At 38.8% G+C, this 24,103-nt stretch overlaps 1 protein-coding gene across 1 annotated transcript; it reads right to left on the bottom strand.

The window, feature by feature from the left end:
• Window positions 1-390: 390 nt before the first annotated feature.
• On the bottom strand, window positions 391-16,516 carry LOC110870572 (actin cytoskeleton-regulatory complex protein PAN1-like). The gene is made up of 2 exons (XM_022119755.1): window positions 16,066-16,516; window positions 391-1,487 (listed from the first exon to the last, which is right to left on the bottom strand). The coding sequence occupies exons 1-2, from the start codon at window positions 16,514-16,516 to the stop codon at window positions 391-393; spliced, it is 1,548 nt and encodes a 515-aa protein (XP_021975447.1).
• Between the last annotated feature and the right edge of the window lie 7,587 nt (window positions 16,517-24,103).

Here is a 24,103-nt window from a genome sequence, read left to right as displayed (position 1 = left end):
AGCGAGAGAAAAGTAATCGGCGCAAATGCACCAAGTCTTCCTCAAGAGCATAGGCGAAACGCAACAGGTAAGCAACCTGCTGGTCAAGAGGAAGGAAACGAATATCTGAATCATGGGATGATGAAAAAGGAGCGTGAGGTGCTGCAAACGGGGTCTGGCAGGGGCATGGAGGATGTAAAGCTCTCCCCAACTCCTGGACATGTCGTCTCAGGGCGTCCTGCTGTAACTGCAGTGATGTGAGTGTGTCCTCTATAGAGTATCCGACATGAAACGGGTGATAAGGGTCGGATACTGGCATAACATGGGGTGATGACCATAGAAATGGCTCGCCCATCGGAGCTGAAACTGGATGTGTAGTGGGTGGGGTAAATGTACAGTGGTGTGGGGAAACTAGGACATGAAGGGTGCAGTGGATAACACGGGTGGAACAATACTATGATAAGGAATCTGTGGTATAAACTGGCTATCTCCTGTCATAAATGGTGTGTGGCCGAAAGGCTGTCTTGACGATCCCTCCCCAGGTCGTGGCGGAGGAATGTCCTGAAGGAAAGTAATCGGAAGATCGGTACGATGGGTATCCGATGTGGGTGGAGGAAACAACGGAATATCGAGTGGTGCAGTAACAGGTACGGTAGTGGGAGTAACTGGGACCACATACGGAGGGTAGTCATCCTCCTCGATCCACCCATTGTGGGTGTCAGCGTATCTCGGGTCAATATGGGTAGCAAACGGTGCAAGGTCATCAAAAATCGTCACGGGGTCGGGTATGGGTGCTACATCTGGGATCTCAACAGTTGGTGGTGCAACGACGGGTGCATCAGTGACAGGAACATGGTCAAGGGCAAGAACGGGCTCTGGAATAACAGGAGCAGGCTGATGATCAGCAAGCATAACAGGAATCTGATCATCTGGGAGAACAGGAGCCTCAGCAGGCTGCTCCTCGGGGACCAACTCGTCCTCCATCTCCATCTCCTCATCATCGTCAATACGAGGAATGTAACCGAATCCCAACGGTGGGATAGAGGAAGCTACCGACTCAAAAGAACCTGAGGCGGACGAATCAGAATGAACCTCCATCTCAGGAAGCTCAACCATAGGAACAATGGGGTCAACAACTGGGATATCAGCAAGCAGAACATCGTCCTCCATCGGGGCCCCGCCATCCTGGTCTCCCTCCGGGGGACCCGCGATGAGCAGATCGATGTCACCATCGGGTAACGCGTCGAGAGGCTGTTCCTCAAAGAGAACTGCAGCAAATGGGAGAGGGGCAAGGATTGGAACAAGGGGTAGGTCCTCTCCTGGTGGGCCATCAGCTAGGGGTACGTCGTCTCCAAAGATCGGTAGGGCAAATGGCTGGAAATCGTCTTCATCGGTGCTTGTGGTGTCTGAGGTGTAAACTCCGGAGTCTGTGGCCATCTCGTCATCAGAGGTAAAAGCCATCGGGTCGCTCGTGTTGGATACTCCACTACCAGAAGATGCCATGGTGTCTGTAACACAACCACAACATATGCACATAAATCAGGTAAGCATGTAAACAAATAGCAATGTAATCATGTATGCATCCTAGTCTTCCCAGACTATCCCTCCCAATCTCTAAGACTGAACTTCCTAGTCTCTTAGACTACATCCCTGGTCTCTAAGACCAAACCTTTCCCAGTCTCTAAGATTCAAATTTTCCCCAGCCTCTAAGGCAGAACTCCCTCAGTCTCTAAGACAGAATTATAGCCTTTGAAATGTGTATTTGTGCCTTTTTGTTTGTAAAAATATTTGTGCCCCCGGATCTGGACTTTTAGTGCATGCAAATGTAAAAAGGTTTGAAAACATTTTCGTGAGAGCCCTAGTGATCATAGTCTAGACTCGAGAAAGAATCCTAGTTCGCTATGATCGTGGCTCTGATACCAAGCTGTCACACCCTGGCTTTTAAAGAAGCGTGGGTTATTTTGGTGAGACTTCTTAATACCATCGCAACAATCACAACAATGCTATATGATAAAAATACGTGATGTTCATCCATTAAAATAGTTTAAAGAAAAGCATAACATATTGTCTTTAAAAATACCAAACACTGAATATGTTACAAACCATGACTTGTTTAAAATGAGTTCATAAGACTCAACGAAAGACTACCAACAAAACAAGGATTTGAGACATGCAACCCGTCCAGGAAGGAGTCAAACTTCCCAAACCTATGACCTTGGATGACATCCTTATTTAATACGCAGCTTGTCTAACATGCATCACTCGCCAGATCCAATTAATTCCCTGAAATACATGTAGTTTAAAAAGTCAACAAAAAGTTGAGCGAGTTCATGTGTATGAGAGTTGTATAAACCTTTGAAATGCGTCTGTATGTATGAAAACCCTGGTATGTAGCAATTAAGGAAATATAAAAGAGATCACCAATGGGTTGCAAATCCATTGATATGTGTGAAACGGTGCAGGAAGTACTCAAACCTAGCAAATTTGTACCGGGCCTCCGGCTGTAAGACACAGTCACCACTATGGGCCTCCCTGGCCTCATGGGTGTGGGCTCGCTACACCCAAATAGATCTATCACTCATGTCCCTCGGTCCTACGACGAGGATTAATGACCTTAAGTGTTGTGCCCACCTTTCACATGATCTAAGCGTCTAAACAAAAACCCTCCTTAAGCTAACCATACCATTTATAAAAGCGTCTGTAAATGTAACATGTATTTCACCCCTGAAGTTGTAAAACTGAAAACAGTTAAAAAGAAAAGGGGGACATGAACTCACAGTAGTGCGTCTTGAATCGAATCTCAAACTCTGTCCGCTACACGACAACCTACAACGTACTAATGTCTATTAGACGAACGGGCTGTGCCTTGGCTTAGAGTTTAGTATTTTGAGTTACGTTTCTTATATTGTTTCGTTCGATAATTATTTGTCAAAATAGTTAATATTTTAACTTAGTCATGTGTCATGTTGGAATATTTGTTCGTTCAATGTTCTAGTAAACTCATGTCTAGTAAATATTTACTAAGTGTTGGTTTTTCGGAAAATTTCGCCATGGTCTCCTTTGTAAACGGAGGTGTCCATGCTTAATAGCATATCATTTTCTTTTACATATATCCAGTAGATCATTCTCAATAATCAAACCGACATATAGACATACAAAGCATTACTTACTTTATTTCAGCTTCATTACCCAAAACTGGACTGTTTTCGAGGATTTTTATAAAATAGTTAACCTTTTCCAAAAATTCTCAAATTTTTACAGTATGCCATATATGATCCAGCTTTTATTGTGCAAAAATATCAGGGTCCAGTTCGTTACCAATATTTTATAGAAATTCATTTACCCGACTGCAATCAGATTTGCTACTTTCTGATTGCAGTTTACGGAATATTTCACTAAAATTTATTTGTAAGTCCGATCGACGAAATTCTAGTTGGAGGATCACCGTGACAACGGTGACCATCTACTGTAAAAATTCCATGAGTTGATTTTACTCAGGTTTCAAGTTATGACTCCGAATACAACACACTTTTTCTGCAGTAAAAACACAGCTTGAGCTGCTGTCAAAAAACAGTCCTTTAAAAATAGTAAACCACCTCGAAAAATTACGATTCCAGTGCCATTTGCTCGGTTATTCAAAAATGCATATTTTATGCTTCAGAAAATCAGTTTTTCGATTTAAAACGGTCCAATTACAGCCTGTTGAAATTGGCTGGAAATACCATTCAGCATGCTTTTTACGATGTAAAAGTTGCTAAAAACACATCACCAAGGGTCCTAACCATGGTTTATCGATGATTTAATGTTCAAACCTCAAGCATGTTTTAACCAACCCTAATCCAACCTGATTTCAACTTCATACAAGCTTTTTATGTAGGGTTTTCATGTAAGGTTCCATGTTTATCTTTTTAGTGTTCTAGTTCTTGTGATTTAAACCAATAAACGTCATGCTTCGCATTTTGACTAAAAAATAAGATAGAACAAGGTGTAGAGACTTACTACTAGCACAAGGCTAGGGTGGAACTTTAGTACAAAGGTGAAGAAATGACGAAGATAAAGCGAGCAAACAAGTCCCTTGAAGTTCCACAATCTTGCAACTTCCTTGAATCGTCTTGAAGCTTGAATGGAACTTGAATATTGGAGACGAGGAAGATGATGGAAGGTGATGGTGGTGGTTTCGGTTATGGGGGAGCCGAATGGGGAGAGAGAGTGAGGTTGGAGTGTGGTTTTTAATGTGATGATGAGAATCCTTGGAACCATGAGCCACCCTAATCCCTATTGTCATCATTAACTAAATTTTGGCCAACCAAGAATCAAGGGAATATAATTTAAATCTAAACAAGATATTTGGTAATCATTGGGCTGAAATTCGGTTGGGGGGGGGGTAAATTGTAAAATTTTGGTAATTAGTGGGTGAATAATTAGGAGGTTAAGGGTATTTTCTAGAATAGTAAGTGTATGTCATGTTTCTATAGTGTGTGGGGATTTTTTTGACCATGATTATTTAGGAAAAATAAAATAATATTTCTGACAAAATTTTGGTGTCCCGGATAATGTCTGGTTGTTCGGTTACGTATCGTTTCGTTAAAGCGTTTAATTGTACTGCATAGTGTCTTTTATGCATCTTTTTGTAACGAATTTTAATTCCAACACTTAGGGAAGCGTTCAGGACCATTTAGTCAATTCTCTGTATAAGACGAGTGTGTTAAAAGCTGAATTGTTACTGAAAATGCAGAATCCTGTACTTAACACGAGTTTTAGGCACTTTTCGGCACTCAAACTATCACCTAGTGACACAGTCTTATGGTCCTCGCTTCCTTACACTCCATACTGGTGTAGTACTTTATCCCTGGCTCATACTGGCCTCAATATAGTGTCTGTCTATATGCTGGCATTGTCAGCATGTGTCTGAGTTATCCGCTCACTAAGCTAACTGTGCTTTGTGCATCAGGTTTGTCACTAAGTGTCTGTATGAATAAATGGAGTGACTGTATGTAAATGATGCACATGTATGTATATAACATAAATCAGTAAGCAGTTTAAAGTGTCAGTTGTAATCAAGCACAGTCATTACGCACATAATTAGAGTTAATTAATTTGTACAGTACCTGTAATTGTTTGGGTTGTCACACAAAAGCTTAGCATAGGTCGTGCCCGGTCAGACACAGGGCCGTGCCCGTCAACCTCACTAGCAGTTTTTGTTTTCTGATTTACAGTAGCTGACCACGGGGTCGTGCCACTCAAAAAACGGGGCCGTGCCCATTACTCAATTACTGAAAATAGGACCGTAAGATCCCAACGGTTGGTAAAATCTTCCCAAAGCATGGATGATACTGATTATTTTTACTTTCGCCACTCTTATGGTGAGTGGTGTCAAATATGTGGTGGATTTCATCAAGATTTAGAATATTACATTCTAAATTCTGATACCCATTATTTAGACCCATCGTTTTCCTGTAATCACCTTAAGATGGGCGAAAGTAAAAACGATCACTATTATCCGCCCGAATAACCTCAACCATCTTTTCCAACCGACATAACTTCAGATGAATTATGTCAAATGGAAGAAAGGATTCTTCGAAAATTAAAGGAAATAGAGCTTATGATGAAAATGAGGTACTCATCACAAGACACCAAAAGTACCTCAACCTCCTGTGTCGATTGTGCCGTGAAGGACTCTTCATCGGCCCCCACCGATGCGCTCATAGACCTGAGCAATTCGACATATACCTTCTTTAACAAGAGCCCAGATAAGGGGAATAAAGGTTGGTTCCGCCCACCGGTAAGTAGTTTAGGTTTTACCCTTTCCGATAACCACTTGCGTTCTTACATAAATCAAGAGCAATTAAGGTACCTTAGGCATTTCAGTGTTGTTCCCTTCAGTAAGGAACCACCCGATCTGAATAAAAACCTTAAAAATAACATAGACGACACTTCATAAAAACTCTAGCCACGGGGCCGTGCTCAGGTCAACACACCCGTGCCCACCTCAAAATTCACCACGGGGTCGTGTTCTAGCCGCCACGCCCCGTGTCTCTAATACGGACAAAAGTGTCAGAATCTTGTCTAACCACGGGGCCGTGGTCAGCGGGCACGGAGTCGTAGTCAGTGTGCTGTCGTTTTCTATAAAGTCAGCCTTGGTTCTGCATGTTTGAACCCATTCCAAAGACAAAGATCTGCTGGGATTTTCACATATACCTTAAAGGTATATTCTCAAAAGGTTTCATTCAAACCATCTTGTCTTTGCCACTTTTGTCACATTCCTCATTCTCCAAAACTCTCCCACCTTCATTAAAGCTTGAAACTTCATAACTTCAAGATTTATTTAAGTATTTGCAAGGTTTTTAACCAAGAAGTCTTAATAAACATAAGCTTTACAACACAGTTTTGAGTTATTTATGTTCAGAAATGTTTTAAAACACAGAAAAATAATCTAAAACACTGATGTTTCTGGGTTCAAAATCTTGCAGAGGTGTGACCACGGTTGTCACACCACAACCGATGACGGAAACATCGGGGCGCAGCACTGAGCGAAACAAATTGTCCAGGAGAAATCCATAACAACTAAATTACCAGATATTTAAATATTATGTCCCATACCATAACATACCCAAGAAAATAGTTATTACAGACTAATATCTCAAAGACAAATATCATGTTCCGACAACTCAGATTTAGATTGTTTATTTCTAGACTCTCACTCCTACTTGATTTCCACAGAAGCAGGTAAAGCACAACATCCTAAACACCTATCACATACGTTAAAATAGAAGTCAAAACACATTTTGTAAAGGTGAGAATACAAGTTTGATAGTATAATAGATTTCGAAATCGTTTACGCATAACCAGCATGTAACATGTAGCAAAGTGAAGCATGTAGGTTATCGATAATGAAATATGCAAGACGTGACTGCGAGTTGTAGAATGCGTAACACATATCCCCACTGGGACACGTGAAGTAAAGCCCTAAACAACCCCTGTCCACGACAGGTGCATAGTCCAAACTTTCACACACAATCAAATAGGAGAAATGCTTTCAATACACATTTTAACATAGAACCGAATTATTGAATTTATTTCAAGATTCAATTACAATGCATGCATGTATCACAAACTCCCCCTCAACCTGAGCTCACAGTGTTGTTCGTGTGACAACCCTCATAAATCCAGGTATCCGTACAATTAATTAATTGTGATTAGTGCTTAATGACGATGCTGAATAACAATTAACTGCTATCTGGTTTCTGTAACATATATACATGTGCATCACATATTACATACTGTCACATCATTTCACATACAGACTTTAGTGACATAAATGATGCACAAAGCACGGTTAGCATAGCTAGCGGATAACTCAGAAATGTGCTGACAATGTCAGTACATAGACAGATAGTGTTTTGAGACCCCATAAGGGCCAGAGACAAGGTACTACACTAGTATGGTGTGTAGGGAAGTAAGGATCATAAAACTGCGTCACTAGGTGATAGCTTAAGTGCCGGAAGGTGCCTAAAACCCACTAAAAGTGCAGAATTCTGCATATTTCAGCAAAATTCAGCTTTTTAACAAGCTAGTAATGTGCAAAAATATGGCAAAATGGTCCTGTATGCTTTCCTAAGTTTCGGGAATTAAAAGTGACACAAAAGGGTACTTAAAGAACACTAAACGGAATACTTTGACACTTTGACGAACCGGTATCTAACCGAACAACTGGACATTACCCGAAACACCAAAATATTGCTAGAAGCATTGTTTTATTATTTCTTGGCCAATTATGATCTCCGAACACCCTAACACACTACATAATACATCCTACACATAAACACTAGACTTTACACTTAACCTCCAACTAATTGCTTAACTATGATCAAAACTTACACATACCCCCCCCCCTTCACACTTACGGTCACAAGAAGTGGCCCCACACCCCAAATCTTCCCTTGATTTCCCCTATCTCTTTGGATCTTGCTTAGATTGTGAAAGGATTATGTATGTACTTCTTGAGACATTAGAACCATTGGATAATAGGGATTTGTGGTTATAAGTAGAACACTTGAGCACTTCATCTTCATCACCACATCTCTTCTCCTTCTCTCTCCCCACTTCGGCTGAACCCCCATCCAAACACCACCATTGTTTTCATTTCAAGTTCATGCAATCCAAGATCATTCAAGGGTGTTAGAAGGTGATTAAGGAAGCTTGGTGCTTGTGGATCATCAAGGACCTCTTTTGTTTGCTATTATCCATCACTTTTGTCATTACCATCTTCAAGAGTTCTTCCCTAGCTTAGAGCTAGTAGTAAGATCCTTGTAACCTTTGTTTACTTCTATTTTAGTTGGTTAAAAGATGCATTAGGTTGTTAATCATAAGAACATTAAAAGCATGAACATGAATCTTGAACAAAAGCTTAACATATGATGATATCTTGATGAAATAAAGTTGTTTAGCGTATGTATAATACTTGCTTATTGTTTTCTTGAGAATATGATGTTGATCATCATATGGAGCTTGCTAGATTGTGATTAAACACATGATCTATCAAGTGAGAGGATGATTATGTAACAACATAAGATAATCATCTTCTTGTGTAGACATGAACTTGATGAATAAAATGATTTCTTGTAAAACAATAATCAAAGTAATCTAGTAATCTTATGAATCTAAGATTCATGAATGATTTTCCAAGAAAACTAAGTTCAAAATATGATTTTTAGTAGAACTTGATTCTTACTTAAACCTACACTATTTTTTAGTGGAAAAACACGTGCATACACACTTATGAAACAAGAAGATCTAATAAATAAACATTTTTGTAAAATATGATTACAAGTTGTAAACTCCTAGTTTCTTTAAGAACGAGTTTTTTAAAGGAATAAACCCACTTTAAAGGGTAACTAAACCCACTAAACACTTTACCAAGTTACTACAAGTTTTTACGAAAACTCAAGTTCATGATCTTTGTGTAGATAGCTTGTTTTTGCACTTGGTAAGTATAATATTGTTTAGAGTTGATTGTTAATTATTGTGTGTCGATTTTGAAACGAAAATGATATGCTTAAATAGCATGGACACCTCCATTTTCAAAGGAAACTATGGAAAAATTTTCTAAAAATACAAACACTTAGAAAATATTTTCTAAACAAGTATTTACAAGTATGTTTTAAACTATGTTTTTCAATATAAACTCTGCCATAAATTTTGTTACAAAAATACAAGTATTGGAGGTCGGTTTTTGTAAATAAAAATGGATTAATATATATTTAGAATATATATTTTATATTAAAGACACTTGTGTGAATATTTGTATACTTTGTGGAATAGTTACACTATTTTAGGGTAAAATAATATAACTTAACCAAAATACCAAGAATTTACAACTCCAAAATAATACAAAAAATCACAAGGAATAAATATATAAGTTACACAGTTAATATTTCAAAACCGAACGAAGGAACGTAACTTATGAAATTCCGGAAAATACCATTACGAATATATTTTTGGTAAATATTATTTTGGATACAAGAAATAAAAATATGATTTTTGTAAATATTACAAAGATATATCATATTTTGACAAGGAGAAAAATATATTATTTTTGGAAAGTAAAAATATATTTTCCTAGAATATTTAGAAGATATATGATTTTTGAGAAAAATATATATTTTCTTGAAATATATTATTAGGCAAAATGAGTTTAAATATATTTTTCTAAGTTAGACTTAAAAATATATTATACAAGTATGTGAAGATACATTTATGAGATACCCCATCCTTGGGAAGGAAATACAAAGATAAATACTTGAAAGGTATTATTACAAAATATTGTTTAACAAATTATTCTAAAACTAAATATAATTTAAAGTTAAAATAAGTATTATTTTGACAAGTGATTATAACTTGGAATAATATTTGGAAACATTAGAAACGTAACTCTAAAACAGTGAGTTACTAGTTCTGAAGACGCAATACAGTGAGTTCATGTCCCCCTTTTCTTTTAACTGTTTTCAGTTTTATACTTCGGGGGTGAAATACATGATATAGTTATTACAAATGTTTTATACATGGTATGATTAGCTTAAGGAGGGTTGCTGCTTGATCATGTGAAAGGTGGGTATAACACTTAAGGCCATTAATCCTCGTCGTAGAACCGAGGGACATGAGTGATAAATCTATTTGGGTGTAGCGAGCCCACACCCATGGGGACCAGGGTGGCCCATAGGGTGACTATGTCTTCCAGCCGGAGGCCCGGTACAAATTTGCTAGGTTTGAGTCTTCCTGTACCATTTCATACATACCATTGGCGTTGCAACCCATTGGTAATCTGTTTTTCCTTATTGCTACATACCAGGGACTTACATACATACACATACTTTAAAAGGTTTACTCATACACATACACATGAACTCGCTCAACTTTTGTTGATGTTTTTCAAATTACATGTATTTCAGGGAACTAAATGGATCTGGCAGGTGTGTGCATGTTGTCAAGCTGCGTTATGAATAAAGGATGTCATCCATGGTCATCGAGTTTAGGAGATGTATCCTATTACTGGATGGGATACATGTTTCTAAACTTGGTTTTAGTTAACGTCTTTTGTTGAGTCCTTGTGAACTCATTTAAACAAGTTATGGTTGTAACTTAAGATTGGGCGTCTACGTTTCAAACAATTTATGTTATGTTGTTTTTAAACTTAATGAATGGGTGAACATCTTATGGTTTTATCATATAGCGTTGTTATGATTGAATGCTATGGTATTAAGTAAGTCACACCAATAACCACGCTTCCACAAAAGTCAGGGTGTGACAGCTTGGTATCAGAGCTTCGATCGTAGCGAACTAGGATTCTTTCTCGAGTCTAGACTACGATCATTAGGGCTCTCACGAAAACATTTTTCAATTGCATACACAAAATGTCCAGATCCAAGGAACAAACATTTTTACAAACAAAAGGGCACAAAGCACATTTCAAGGTTATGTTTATAATTCAGTCTTAGAGACTGGGGAGGTTTAGTCTTAGAGACTGGGGAAAAGTTAGTCTGAGAGACTGGGTAGTTCAGTTTGGGAAACTGGGGAGGTTTAGTATGAGAGGCTTGGTTGTTCAGTCTGAGAGGCTGGGTGGGATAGTCCGGGAGGACTAGGATGAATATATGCTTACATTGTTATCACTTACATGTTTATTTGATGATTGTTAATATATGTGCATATGTGTGATTGTTTTGTCACAGACACCATGTCCTCTTCTGATAGTGGAGTATCAGATAACATAGACCCTATGGCCATAGTCTCGGATGATGAGATAGCCACAGACCCTGAGGTTTTCACATCTGACACTATGAGTGACGACGATGATGATTTCCAGCAGTTTGCTTTACCAGAGTTTGGAGATGATATATGTCGCAACCCTCAATCCCTAATCCCCGGGAGCGGGTGGCCGCGAGCCAGTTTCGGTGGTATCATATTATTGTCCAATTTGGCAGCGAAATTTTTCATCAGGACCGTAGTTAGGAAATATTTTATCAGAGTAAACCACCACATTTTATAACATTAAACACATGGGTAAAACCCAAGTTTTTTGTATACACACTTTTATAGGAATAAATCATATTTTATTTAACAAAAACATCTATTTTATTCTTAGGTAACTTTATTGCCACTTTTCCAAGCCTTCAGTGCTGTCCAGCTGGCTTCTATTTGGCTCTCACATTTTGTTACCTGAAACGCGTTTTAAAAGCATTTTGTCAGTGGAAATACTGGTGAGTAAATCCCAGTTTAATCAAGTTTAAGTAAAACCATTTCACAGTGTACAATATTGAGGGCGCATCCGCAATTACATTTGTTTCCAAGATACAACAATTAACATCAGTGGTACTGTCGTACTCAACTTGTGGAAATGTTACACCTTGACCAGGTGGTAACAAATTTTGTATACAAAACCCCAACATACCCACTATAATTGTATTCTTACAAATACTCAATAACTGTTATTCGCATGGAAAGGTATTCAAGGTTTTGTAAAAACAATAAATAAAAAGGTTTTCAAAAAGTGGATCAACTCACATTGCTGTCTTAGGGTTTTCAGTAAGGATTTCCTGGGATTAATCTATAAATTACACAAATGCACGTGTGTTAGTATAATAACCCATTTTTACATTAGTAATACCCTCCACGAGACGACATTCCAACGACTACGTCAGGCAGAACCACGACAGCCGTTATGGAACCCTAGATCAATCGGGCAGAGTATCTAATACGTCTCCAGGGGTTATGATACTTACATGGTAGCAGAACCTCACTATTTAGGGGGTATAATACCCGCGTATAATAAGCCTACTATAAGAAATTGAGATTGAGAATTGAATTTTGAACGAGCAGACTGAAGATCCGAGGCTATCTATTTATAGTTGCTGAATTCGACTTTCACGCGGCCCGCGTAAAGGTAAGCTTAGGCTTACGCAGCCCGCGTCAAACTCGGGTTAACGTATAGCTTGGCTAGGTCATCACATAGGTCTGCCGGGTGTTGGGCCACGTGGCCGCACCGGGCTTTGCCACGTTCTGTGCTTCTCGCTGCCCGTGTGAAGGTTGGGGTGGGGTTACGCGGCCCGCCTCAACTTAAAATTTCAGATTTTAATTTATTTTTTAATGCTATATTGTATTTCGGGCTCAGTTTTCAAATACGGGGTGTATTTAAAGACATATTGGGACATTTTAAATATTTTTAGGGTGTCAGAAAAATTACGAGGGTGTCTGTTTTCTTGAGGATTGTTACATCCTCCCCACCTTGTTTTAGAGCTCGTCCTCGAGATCTACTGGAATAGGTGTGGATATTTCTTTTGCATTTCTGATTCAAGCTCCCATGTGTACTCAGGTCCTCTTTTGGAGTCCCACTTCACTTTGACCAGAATTAATCTCTTATGCTTGAGATTCTTAACTTTCCTGTCTTCGATCTGTAGAGGCCTCTCTACAAACTTGAGTTGTTCATTTACCTCTATATCTTTAAGACGCACTATAAGTGATTCATCAGCTAGACATTTCTTGTGATTAGATACATGAAATACATCATGTATTCCTGCCATTTCCTCTGGCAGTTGTAGTTGATAGGCTACAGGTCCTATTCTTCTAATAATCTCAAAAGGCCAACATACCTGGGACTTAGCTTTCCTCGTTTGATGAATCTTACCACTCCTTTCCAAGGAGAGACTTTTAACAATACCTTGTCACCTACTTGAAATTCCAATGGCTTACGTCTGTTATCAGCGTAGCTCTTCTGTCGATCACGTGCTGCTTTCAGTCGTTCCTTGACTTAAATGATCTTGTCGGTTGTTTCTTGAACTATCTCAGGTCCAGATAGTTGTTTTTCCACAATTTCTGCCCAACAGACTGGGGTTCTGCACTTTCGTCCATAAAGTGCTTCGAATGGTGCAACACTGATACTTGTGTGATAACCATTATTGTAAGAAAATTTTATTAAAGGTAAGTGATCGTCCCAATTACTTCCGAAATCAATTACACAAGCTCTAAGCATGTCCTTCATTGTCTGAATTGTCCTTTCGCTTTGTCCGTCCGTTTGAGGATGGTAAGCTGTGCTTAGATTCAACTTGGTTCCCATTGCTTTTTGGAAACTTACCCAAAAATGAGAGGTAAAACGGCTATCCCTATCAGAAACAATTGATTAAGGTATTCCATGTAATGAAATAATTTCATTTACATACAATTTGGCTAATTGTTCCATACCAAAAGTTTCCTTCATTGGTAAGAAATGAGCTGACTTAGTTAGCCTATCTACAATCACCCAGATTGTATCATTACCTTTTCTTGTTTTGGGTAATTTGGTAACAAAATCCATTGTTATCAATTCCCATTTCCAAACTGGCATCTCCAATTGTTGCAACAAACCTGAGGGTTTATGGTGTTCAGCTTTGACTTGAGAACAAGTTAAACATTTAGAAACATAAGCTGCTATATCCTTTTTCATTCCTATCCACCAGAAATTTTTCCTTAAATCCTGGTACATTTTATCACTTCCTGGATGCATCGTATATTTAGACTTATGGGCTTCTTCTAATATACGGTGACGTAGGTTCCCTAATTAAGGTATCCACATTCTATCTTTATGGAATCTCCAAATTCCATCTGTAGCTTGTTTTAATTCTTTAGTCATTCCTTTTATTTTTTCAGTATCGTCCTTGATTACTGATTCTTGTACTTCCATTATTTGATCATTTAAATCTACTTGTAGATTTATTTTAAGAGAACGTACCCTTTTTGGCTTTTCATGATATTTTCGACTTAAAGCATCAGCCACTACATTGGCTTTTCCTTCATGATACTAGATATCACAATCGTAATCACTAAGCAATTCCATCCAACGTCTTTGTCTCATATTCAACTCTTTTTGCCCAAAAACATACCTTTAACTTTTATGAACTGTGAATATGGTAAACTTACTACCATAAAGATAATGTCTCTAAATTTAAAGGGCAAAAATTATAGCTCCTAGTTCTAAATCATGGGTTGAATAATTCTCTTCATGATTCTTAAGCTGTCTAGAGGCGTAAGCTATAACCTTTTGAGTTGCATCAACACACATCCATAACCTAACTTAGAAGCGTCACAATAGACTACAAAGTCTTCAGTTCCTTCTGGTAACGCTAGTATGGGTGCATGGGTTAATATTTGCTTAAGGATTCTAAAGGCTTTTTCCTGTTTTGGTCCCCATTCAAACTTAATGGATTTTAAAGGTTAACTTGGTTAAAGGAATAGCTATTCTAGAAAAATCTCGAATAAATCGTCTATAATAACCGGCTAATCCTAAGAAACTTCTTACTTCGGTTGGCGACTCAGGGGTTTTCCATTTGGTAATTGCTTCGATCTTTGCTGGACGGGATGTATCCTAGAGTTTAGGAGATATATCCTATTCCTGGACGGGATACATGTTTCTAAACTTGGTTTTAGTTAACGTCTTTTGTTGAGTCCTTGTGAACTCATTTAAACAAGTTATGGTTGTAACTTAAGATTGGGCGTCTACGTTTCAAACAATTTATGTTATGTTGTTTTTAAACTTAATGAATGCGTGAACATCTTATGGTTTTATCAAATAGCGTTGTTATGATTGAATGCTATGGTATTAAGTAAGTCACACCAATAACCACGCTTCCGCAAAAGTCAGGGTGTAACAGTTCGTACAAGAAGACAAGTGGTGAAGGGCTAATAGAACAGTACAGGGTACTGTTCTATTTATAAGCACGAGTAAACCACTGAAGCATCTTGGCTGACGTCACCATGAAAGTGATATCTAACTTCCTAACAACCTGTAACTACTGATCTAATACAACTACTACTCACTAACTACTGATAACAATACATTACAATTGAAATACACTAAATTACTGCTTTCTCCTTCCACTGTTGTGACTCCAGCAGTACTTTATATCTTCAGCAGTGCTTGATCCAAATCAGTAGATTGAGAAACAGAACTTTAGTCTTCATCAGTTGTTGTAAGGCAACAGTTGTTGTAAAGGATCAGTGGATGAAGGTCATCAGTTGTTAGAACCACTTTCAAGGGAAGAGAATGAAATACAAACATCTGCTTATTCTGGATCCACTGCTCTGATCCAGTTTTGGCTTTAATCAACTGTTCCTTTGTAGGGTTCAATCCCAACAATCTCCCCCTGGAACAGATGATGCCAAAACCCTTCATTATTGTGAATCTTTATTGCCTCATCAACAGTTCCCTTATTTGTCCTTTGAGTTGTAACTCAAAGTCCAAGGCATCTGTATCATCCTCATCCCTGCACAGTGTAAGATCAAGGAGATCTTGCAGATCTTCAACACTCAGGCCCAGTGCTTGTTCCCTTGATATTTTCTTCACTTCACCACTAGATTTGATCAGAGTCAATACGTGGATCTGTTTGTCAGTTTTCCACTTTAGTATTTTTGAATCCAGTGGATTTCTTGGGAGAGTTTTTGTTGATGAGGAATTTGGAGATTGTGGCCTGGTGATAACTGGCTGAGCAGTGCTTTGAGCTTTAGCAAGTTCAGGATTTTCAGCTATCATTTGTTTGAGGACAATTTTTATAACTTCATCACCTGCTGCTAGATCCTCTGGTATTTTTGGATTCATTTGCTTTTGTCTCCTTCTTTGATAAAGGATGGCAGCGGGTGGAGCAGTGGATTTCCTGACTTGCAGTTTTTGTGGTCTAGTTAAAACCTCTTCTTCAGGGTAAACAGGCTTTTGTGGAACATTAGGATTTTTCTTTCTCAATTCTTCTAGCCTTTGGTAAGAAGCAATCACCTTTTCTTCTTTCCACCTTGTCACTTGATTCCTAGACCCAAATTCAGCAGTAATGAGTTCCTCTTTCATTCTCTTCAACTTTATAGCCTTATCAGGTATATTTTTCTTATAAATTGCCCAAACTGGAGGAGTATGTTTAACTTTGTCTTTAGTCATTTTTTCAATTCTTTCTAACTCCTCTTTGAGTTCACCAACTGTCCATTCTTTATATTGAGCCTTGTCTCCTTTGTATTTCTTGAATGCCATAATATGCTCAATGTAGTCCTTTTTCAAACTTACATCATCTCTCTCTGAAAGTTACTGACAAAGATTTTTTGCAAACTGCTCCAAAGTTCTGACTTGAGTTAGCAGATATTGATAGTATCTTTGAATTTCTTTGTCAGATTTGCCATGTGAATTTCTTTTGGAGATATCCTCATCTTGTTGAGCTTTTAACTTCATATATTCTTCAATGTTATTTGGCCTAGGATATCCTTCAAGAGATGGCAAACTCCTTTTAGCAGGGTCATCTTCAGTGTAGAAGGATTTGATTTCCTCTCTAACTGCTATAAGCTCTAAAGGGTACTGAGCACCTGCAGGAGTGATGGCAGTGTTTGGTTTTTGAACCTGGGCTGAAGAGAGAAGAACATGGTTTGGAATAGTAACAAGTGACAAAGGTTGTAAAAATGTTGGTGGTGGTGAAGAATCATCATCTTCCAAAATTACCCTTCTCCTTTTTGGTTTAGGAGAGGTTGGTGGTGTTTTGATGGGTTGAGAAGTGGTGATTTGAGTGGTGGTGATTGAAGTGGAAGGTGGCTGACTAACAGCTGTTGAAACAACTGGTGTTTCAACTGGTGTTTCAACCACTGTTGTCGTTACAACTGATGATGTGTCATCAGCTATCTTCTACTTTTAGGCAAGAGGTTGTTTTGGTGGTGATGATATTTTTGGTGGGTCAGTGGTTGAAGTGGGAGCAGTGATTGATGTGTGTGTTGAAGTGGTGGCAGTTGTTTGGGTAACAGATGTTGAAACCACTGAAGTACCAACAGCTGTTGATACAACATGAGTTTTAATAACTGCTAGTTTGGAGGTTTGATGTGTGGAGCTTTTGGAAGGTTTGGGAGTATGTTTTGTGGATCTGGATGGTATGTGTTTGGGTTGCCTCACTTTTCTAGTGGGCTGCTTTCTTTTTGGCTCAGGACTTTCTTCATCCTTTGGCTCAGAACTGCTCATTCATTTCCATAAAAACTCTTTTCTCCTGTTCAAACCTGGCTTTATCCTTTGCTTCCATTTCCTTTTTTACCCTTGCTTTTGCATCAGCAATGGCATTTATGGTTACATCAACCTTTTTAGAACCATCTGGCAAAGGGATGTCCACAAGCATGCTAGAATTGTCTGGGGCAATGTACAACCCATCTTCATATCCCTTTTTCTTCAACTGCTTCATTTTCTCCCCCTTTTTGGCATCAGCTGGTGGTGGGTTTTCCACAAAAATGATAGAGGGAGTAGCAATGTAAGTGGTATTCATCAAGTGAGCTTTGATGGCCTTTATATCTGCATGTGTGTCTTTGAACCTAGCTTCCATGATATTTCTGATCTTTTGAACTTGTATCTCATGTTGCTGATCATCATATTTCCTTTGTTGTTGAAGCAGAGGTTGAAACAAACTCCACAACTCATTTGGAGTAGGAGCAGATGATGGAACAGCTGGTGGAGTTGGTGCAGCAGTGGATGGTACCTTTTGTGCTTTCAACAACTGTTGCAGCATGTCTTTGATTTCTACAACAGATGTATCAAGCTTGTCAACTCTATCCGTCAATTCTCGGTACATTAAACCATCACCCAACGTAATGGGATCATCTGATTTCCCACTTTCAATGGTTGTAACAGTGGTTGACTTAGGGAATGTATTCCAAAAATCATCCACTAATGCCCCTTTGTCTTGGTACTAGGGACTTCTTTCTTCAGGTCTGGAAACCAGTTTTAGTAAACCAGTGAAAGCTGGAAACACCCTGGTTCCCAAGGAAGAAATTGCCTTCAAGGAAGTCTAATTGATGAAACTACTATCCAAGTGTAAACCAGTGGGTTCAATACTTGTAGTAGCTGCTTCACTTGAACTACCACCAAGAGTTACATGTAACTCAAGGGGTGTAACCTCCTCACGTGTTGTTGGTGGGTTTGCAATGATAGGGAGCTCAGACTCAGTCACTTATGGTGGCATTCTCTCAGTGATAGGTGGTTGAGAGGAACTGATTTCTGTCTGAGCTATATCAAGTGCATCCAACAAAAGTTTTGTTTGTGGTGGAATTGTGGCAGTGAGTATTGGAGTGGAAAGAGAATTTGCCCCGCGCAGTGGGCTGTGGATGATGGAATCAAGTGATTCCAAAGCATCATATTGTGGTGTCCTAGTTCTTACAACCTGTTCTTTTTGAGAAGAAGCAGGAGGAGTTTGAGGTTCAGATGGAGATCTTTCTACCATCTGCTTTCAGGAACTAGCAGCGGTGGTTTCTGGTGACTTTTGTGTTGTCATTGGCAGTTGCTCTAGGATCTCATCTTCCAGAGTTGCCTTTTTTGTAGGTTTGGGGGGCTTTTGTGTTTTCTTTTGTTTTGGTCTTTTGGTGCATTTAGGTGTTGGTTTCACAGCAGTTGTTTTGCTGCTGTGATCACCTGGAGCAGTGGGCTCAGCAGCAGGTGCCTGAGGAGCAGTGGTAGCTGCTAAAGTCTGCTCAGGAGCCTCTGCTTGTGTTTTCAAAGATGGTTTTGATAGCCTTGCAAATGTTTCAGGTGTAAGGCCATTTATGTGTAAAGGTTCACCTTGGATAAGCACGTGAGCATTAAGCTTAAGAACCTTGGAAATAGTAGAAATGATTTTTTATTAACATTTTTGACCAAGTCATCAAAGATCTCTTGGGAGTAGTTAAAGTTTTTCCCATGCAAGATAGCATAACCCAGGCATTGGATCTTTAATGGAATTTCATTGAAGGCAGTGGTCTTATTAGAAACACACATTAAGAGGGTATGAATCAAAAACCTTGTGGCAGGAGGAAAACTCCCTTTTTGCAAAGTATATTTTTTCATTTCCTCTGCATACCCTCTTTATACAAAATCTGTTTGATAATCTATTTTAGGAAAAGAAGTTTTACCATAAGATCATTGAGTTCAAACACTTCAGAGATGGTTTGTGGTGTGATTTTAACTGGTACACCCTTTATCGAGGAATTGATGGCTATGGGTGTTTTATCTTGAGATTCAAGTTTTGCATTCTTCCAAAATTCTCTCTGAGTTGCCAGGTAAACCGGAGCATCAGGAGTCAAAAAAGTTTTATACTTTGAAGACGACATAGTATCAACGATGGAATTGAAGGTTTCAGTGTCAGTGGGTTTTGTGAGTAGACCCAAGTAATTGTGAGAAGCTTTGAATGGGATTTTAGTGGCCATTTGAGCGAATTTGTGAAAGTGATGAAAACAGAGATTTGATTATGAGTGCGAGAGAAAGAAAATGATGAATGATTTGAGAGGAATGGATGAGAACTGCCTTGAGAAAGGAATTTTGAATTCGAGTCGACAGTGAAAACCCTATTTGGGGGTTTTGATCAGGGTTTTATAGGAGAAAAAGTGAATGCTGACATGGCAGCAGTTACAAAGATCTGACCGCTATGTACTATCCACGTGCCAACCCCTGATGAGTAATGGAAGACAGTTGTTTAATGAAACCATTGATGGAGCAAGAACAGTGGTTGCAACGGTTATAATGAAGACAGTGGGTGACTTTAAACTATCAGAGGATAGCCTATCAGTGGTTAAAAGCACTGATTTTGAACAACAGTGATTAGCAAGGAAATGAGAGAACAAGGGTTGACTTTTAGCATTGGACAGCATTGAACAGAACAGATGTTTGAACAAAAACAGTGGTTATGGTAGACTTTTAAGGATTTAATGAAAAATTCATTTTTAGCTATTTTTAAGGATGAATTTTTGATTTTCTGAAAACATTTTGATGCTTTTATTCATAGAAAAACAGGATTTTGCCTGTTATTCCATGTTTGGCATGCCAATCCTAGAGATCAAGCTTTCAAAGGTGGATGTGTCTAATGCTTTTGTTAGCACATCTGCCAGATGATCTTTAGTTAGAACATGGTGCAGAGAAATCAAACCTTTTTCATAGCAATCCCTCACAAAGTGATGTCTGATATCAATGTGCTTGGTGGTTGAATGTGAAACTGGATTTTTGATGATATTTTCTGCTGCCTGACTGTCCAACATGAGAGGTGTCTTTAGGGCAGTGATACCAAAATCCAGCAACTGATTTTGAAGCCAAAGCAGTTGGGCTGTACAGCTTGCAGCAGCTATATACTCTGCCTCAGCAGTGGATGTGGAAACAATTGCTTGCTTTTTGCTTTGCCAAGACACTAAGCAATTGCCTAGGAATTGGCACCCTCCTAAAGTGGACTTTCTTGTTGTGTTACATCCAGCAAAGTCACTATCTGAAAAACCTGAAAGCTTGATATTTCCATCAGCTGGATACCAGATACCAAGTGTGGGAGCACCTTTTAGGTATCTGAATATCCTTTTTACAGCAATAAGATTAGACTTTCTAGGGGCTGATTGGGATCTTGTAAAAACACATGTTGCAAACATGATGTCTGGCCTAGATGCAGTTAGGTACAATAAAGACCCAATCGTGCTTCTATATAGTGTTTGATCCACCAAATCATCCTTTTCATCAGACATGACAAATTTTGTGGTTACAATGGGTGTACTACATGGCTTGCATTCATCCATCTCAAATTTCTTTAAAAGTTCTTTGGCATATTTGCCTTGATGGATGAAGGTACCATTTTGCAATTGCCTTACATGGAAACCAAGAAAGCACTAGAGTTCACCCATTTCACTCATCTCAAACTCAGCTGTCATGAGTTGTCTGAACTCTTCACACATTTTATTACATGTGCTTCCAAAAAGGATGTCATCCACATAAATCTGGACAGTCATCAAGTCTTTCCCTCTCCATTTTAAAAACAGTGTTTGTCTATTTTTCCTCTTGTGAAACTAATATAGAGAAGAAAGGTGGAAAGAGTTTCATACCAGGCTCTTGGTGCTTGTTTCAAGCCATACAAAGCTTTGTTTAGCTTGTAGACATGATCTGGATAAAATGGATCCTCAAAACCAGGAGGTTGATAAACATATACCCTTTCTTGAATCTTACCATAGAGGAAAGCACATTTGATATCCATTTGATACACCTTTATGTTGTGGTTGACAGTAAAGGCAAGGAATAGTCTAATAGCTTCCAATCTTGCTACAGGGGCAAAAGTTTCATCATAGTTAATGCCCTCTCCCTGTCTGAAACCTTGAACCACTAGCCTTGCTTTATTCTTGACAACATTACCCCTTTCATCAGTTTTGTTTTTGAAGACCCACTTTGTGCCAATAGGACTTACATTCTCTGGCAGTGGTACAAGCTCCCATACTTGTTGTCTTTTAAACTGTTGGAGTTCCTCTTGCATGGCCTCTACCCAGCTATTGTCTTTCAGTGCCTCTTGGTACTTGACTGGCTGATGGAGAGACAGAAAACCAGCAAAAAGATAAATGTTTTGGGATTGACTTCTTATGAGTACCCCTTCATTGATGTTGCCAATGATTTGGTCAGGTGGATGAGATTTCAAGAAAATTAGATCTCCTTGGTATAGAACAATGGCATTTAATGGTGAGGGCTGCAAATGTGAATCATCTGAGCTAATCACTGCCGGTGACTTTGATGATCCAGCAGTGGCTTCAAATGGAGGTGGAATAGGAGGTAATGGGGTGGACACATGTTGACTTTGATCCACTGTTTGAGGACTTTTATCAACAGTGTTTGATGATGAGAAAGCATGGGTTAATGGGCTACTTTGGTCAACAACTGTTGAGGTAGCAGTGGTTGAGCTTTGAGAGCTGTTTTGAACACCTGCTACTCTTTCAGGTATTGCAGACTTTTGTTGTGGAATGATGACTTCATATCCAAAGTTTGATGGTGAACTTTCTGATGGTCCTGCACTGTTAGTCTCGACAGCAGTATTTTCAAAAGTAAATTTTTCAAGATCAAACAATTCTGCAGGATTTGCAGGGATTTTCATTGAAGAAAGTTCATTGAACTTCACATTAAAAGTCTCTTCCACTGTTTTGGTCCTTGTGTTAAACACTTTGTAGGCCTTATCAGTGGTTGAGTATCCCAAATGGTATCCACTGTCTACTTTGGCTACAAATTTTGAAATTGAGTCTTTTAAGTTCAAAATAAAACATGGGTAGCCAAATACTTTAAACTATGAGATCAGTGGTTTGATTTTATACAGCAGTTCATACGCAGTCTTTTGATGCCTTGGGTTGATTAAAACTCTGTTCTAGACATAGCAAGCAGTGTTTACTGCCTCTGCCCAGAAAGTTAATGGCAAACCTGAATCTGCAAGCATGGTTCTGGCAGCCTCAATCAATGTCCTGTTCTTTCTTTCAACAACCCCATTTTGCTCTGGTGTTCTTTCAATGTTGTACTGCCTTACAATTCCTTTTGACACACAGAAATCTTCCAACTCCCTATTTCTGAACTCTGTGCCATTGTCACTCCTGTAGACTTTTACTGGCAAGTCAAACTGCTTTTCAACCTGTTTCACAAAATCTTGCAGAATGCCTGCAGTCTCATCTTTGGAATGCAAAAAGTAAGTCCATGTAAATCTAGAAAAGTCATCTACAATAACCAAACAATATTTTTTATTTTTCAAACTCATGACTTTAACTGGGCCAACCAGATCCATGGGCAGCATTTGCAAACACTTGGTTATTTTGGGCTCTTCAATTGACTTGTATGAGCTTTTATGTTGTTTTCCTTTTAGGCAGGAAACACAATGCTCAGAACAAGAGTACAGTTTTTGAGGAAGACCTCTTACTAACCCCTGTTTTGACAATGTAGTGATTGTCTTGAGATTTTTGTGCCCCAATCTCCTCTGCCATAATTCTGTCTCTTTGTTAGAGGCAGCTGAGAACAGACAAGCATCAGTCCTGGGGATCTCTTTTGATAGATCAACTTCATAGACATTGCCACTCCTTTGAGCAACAAGTTGGGTTTTTCCATTATTTATTATTTCTTCAATCTTTTTAACCATTTATGGTCTAACAATCCTACAACAATCGTTTGTGAAGAATGAGCCATAGCCCTTATCACTCATTTGAGAGACACTCCGGAGGTTGAATTTTAGATTGTCTATTAGATTGACATTTTCAAACTTAACATTACCAGATTGAACTGTACCAGACCCCAAAACCTTTCCTTTACTATTACTACCAAAGGAGATATCACCCTCTCCATGAGTTATGAAATCTTTGAGAAGGGCTCTACATCCAGTCATGTGCCTGGAGCCTCCACTATCTACATACCAAAGACTATCTAAGCATGCAGAAGCTCCCCGCACATGTAGTAAAAGGTTTGTTCATTAGGGTCTCCAAATCCAATAAGGCTTTGGATGGGGTCTCAACAGTATCTGTGTTAAGTTCAGGTGGATGGACAGTGGTTAGATTAGGGATTTGGATAGTTTGGTTACTGTTTTTCACTAACCACTGTTGGGGGTCTTGCCTAATCAGCTGCTGATAACCAAAGGGATGCCTGTTCACTCTAGGTTTAGAAGGCTTTTTGTAAACCTTATAAACATGTGGGACCCTTTGGTATGGTGGTTTACCTTTACCTTTTTGGTATTGGTTTGCAGGGGTGCATCAGTCACCTGAACTTCTCTTTTAACAGAGGTTTGGTTCAGCTGTTTTGTAACAGTTGTTTGAACTGGCACAAACAGTGGTTGATTCTTGGTGAACTTGACAGATGCTTTTGATG

Source organism: Helianthus annuus, chromosome 8 (assembly GCF_002127325.2).
Source record: "Helianthus annuus cultivar XRQ/B chromosome 8, HanXRQr2.0-SUNRISE, whole genome shotgun sequence".
Lineage (NCBI taxonomy): Eukaryota > Viridiplantae > Streptophyta > Magnoliopsida > Asterales > Asteraceae > Helianthus > Helianthus annuus.
The sequence above is the reverse complement of the archived record's forward strand: the minus strand, read 5'-3'. Positions and strand labels throughout refer to the sequence as shown.

What these genes read in the sequence shown, in the direction of transcription:
- LOC110870572 (XM_022119755.1), bottom strand. Translation starts at nt 16,516, where the DNA reads ATGGCATTCAAGAAATACAAAGGAGACAAGGCTCAATATAAAGAATGG. An exon ending in ACCAGAGGATCTAGCAGCAG is followed by an intron (nt 1,488 to 16,065) that starts GTGATGAAGTTA and finishes GTTGTGTTACAG; the next exon opens with ACACCATGGCATCTTCTGGT.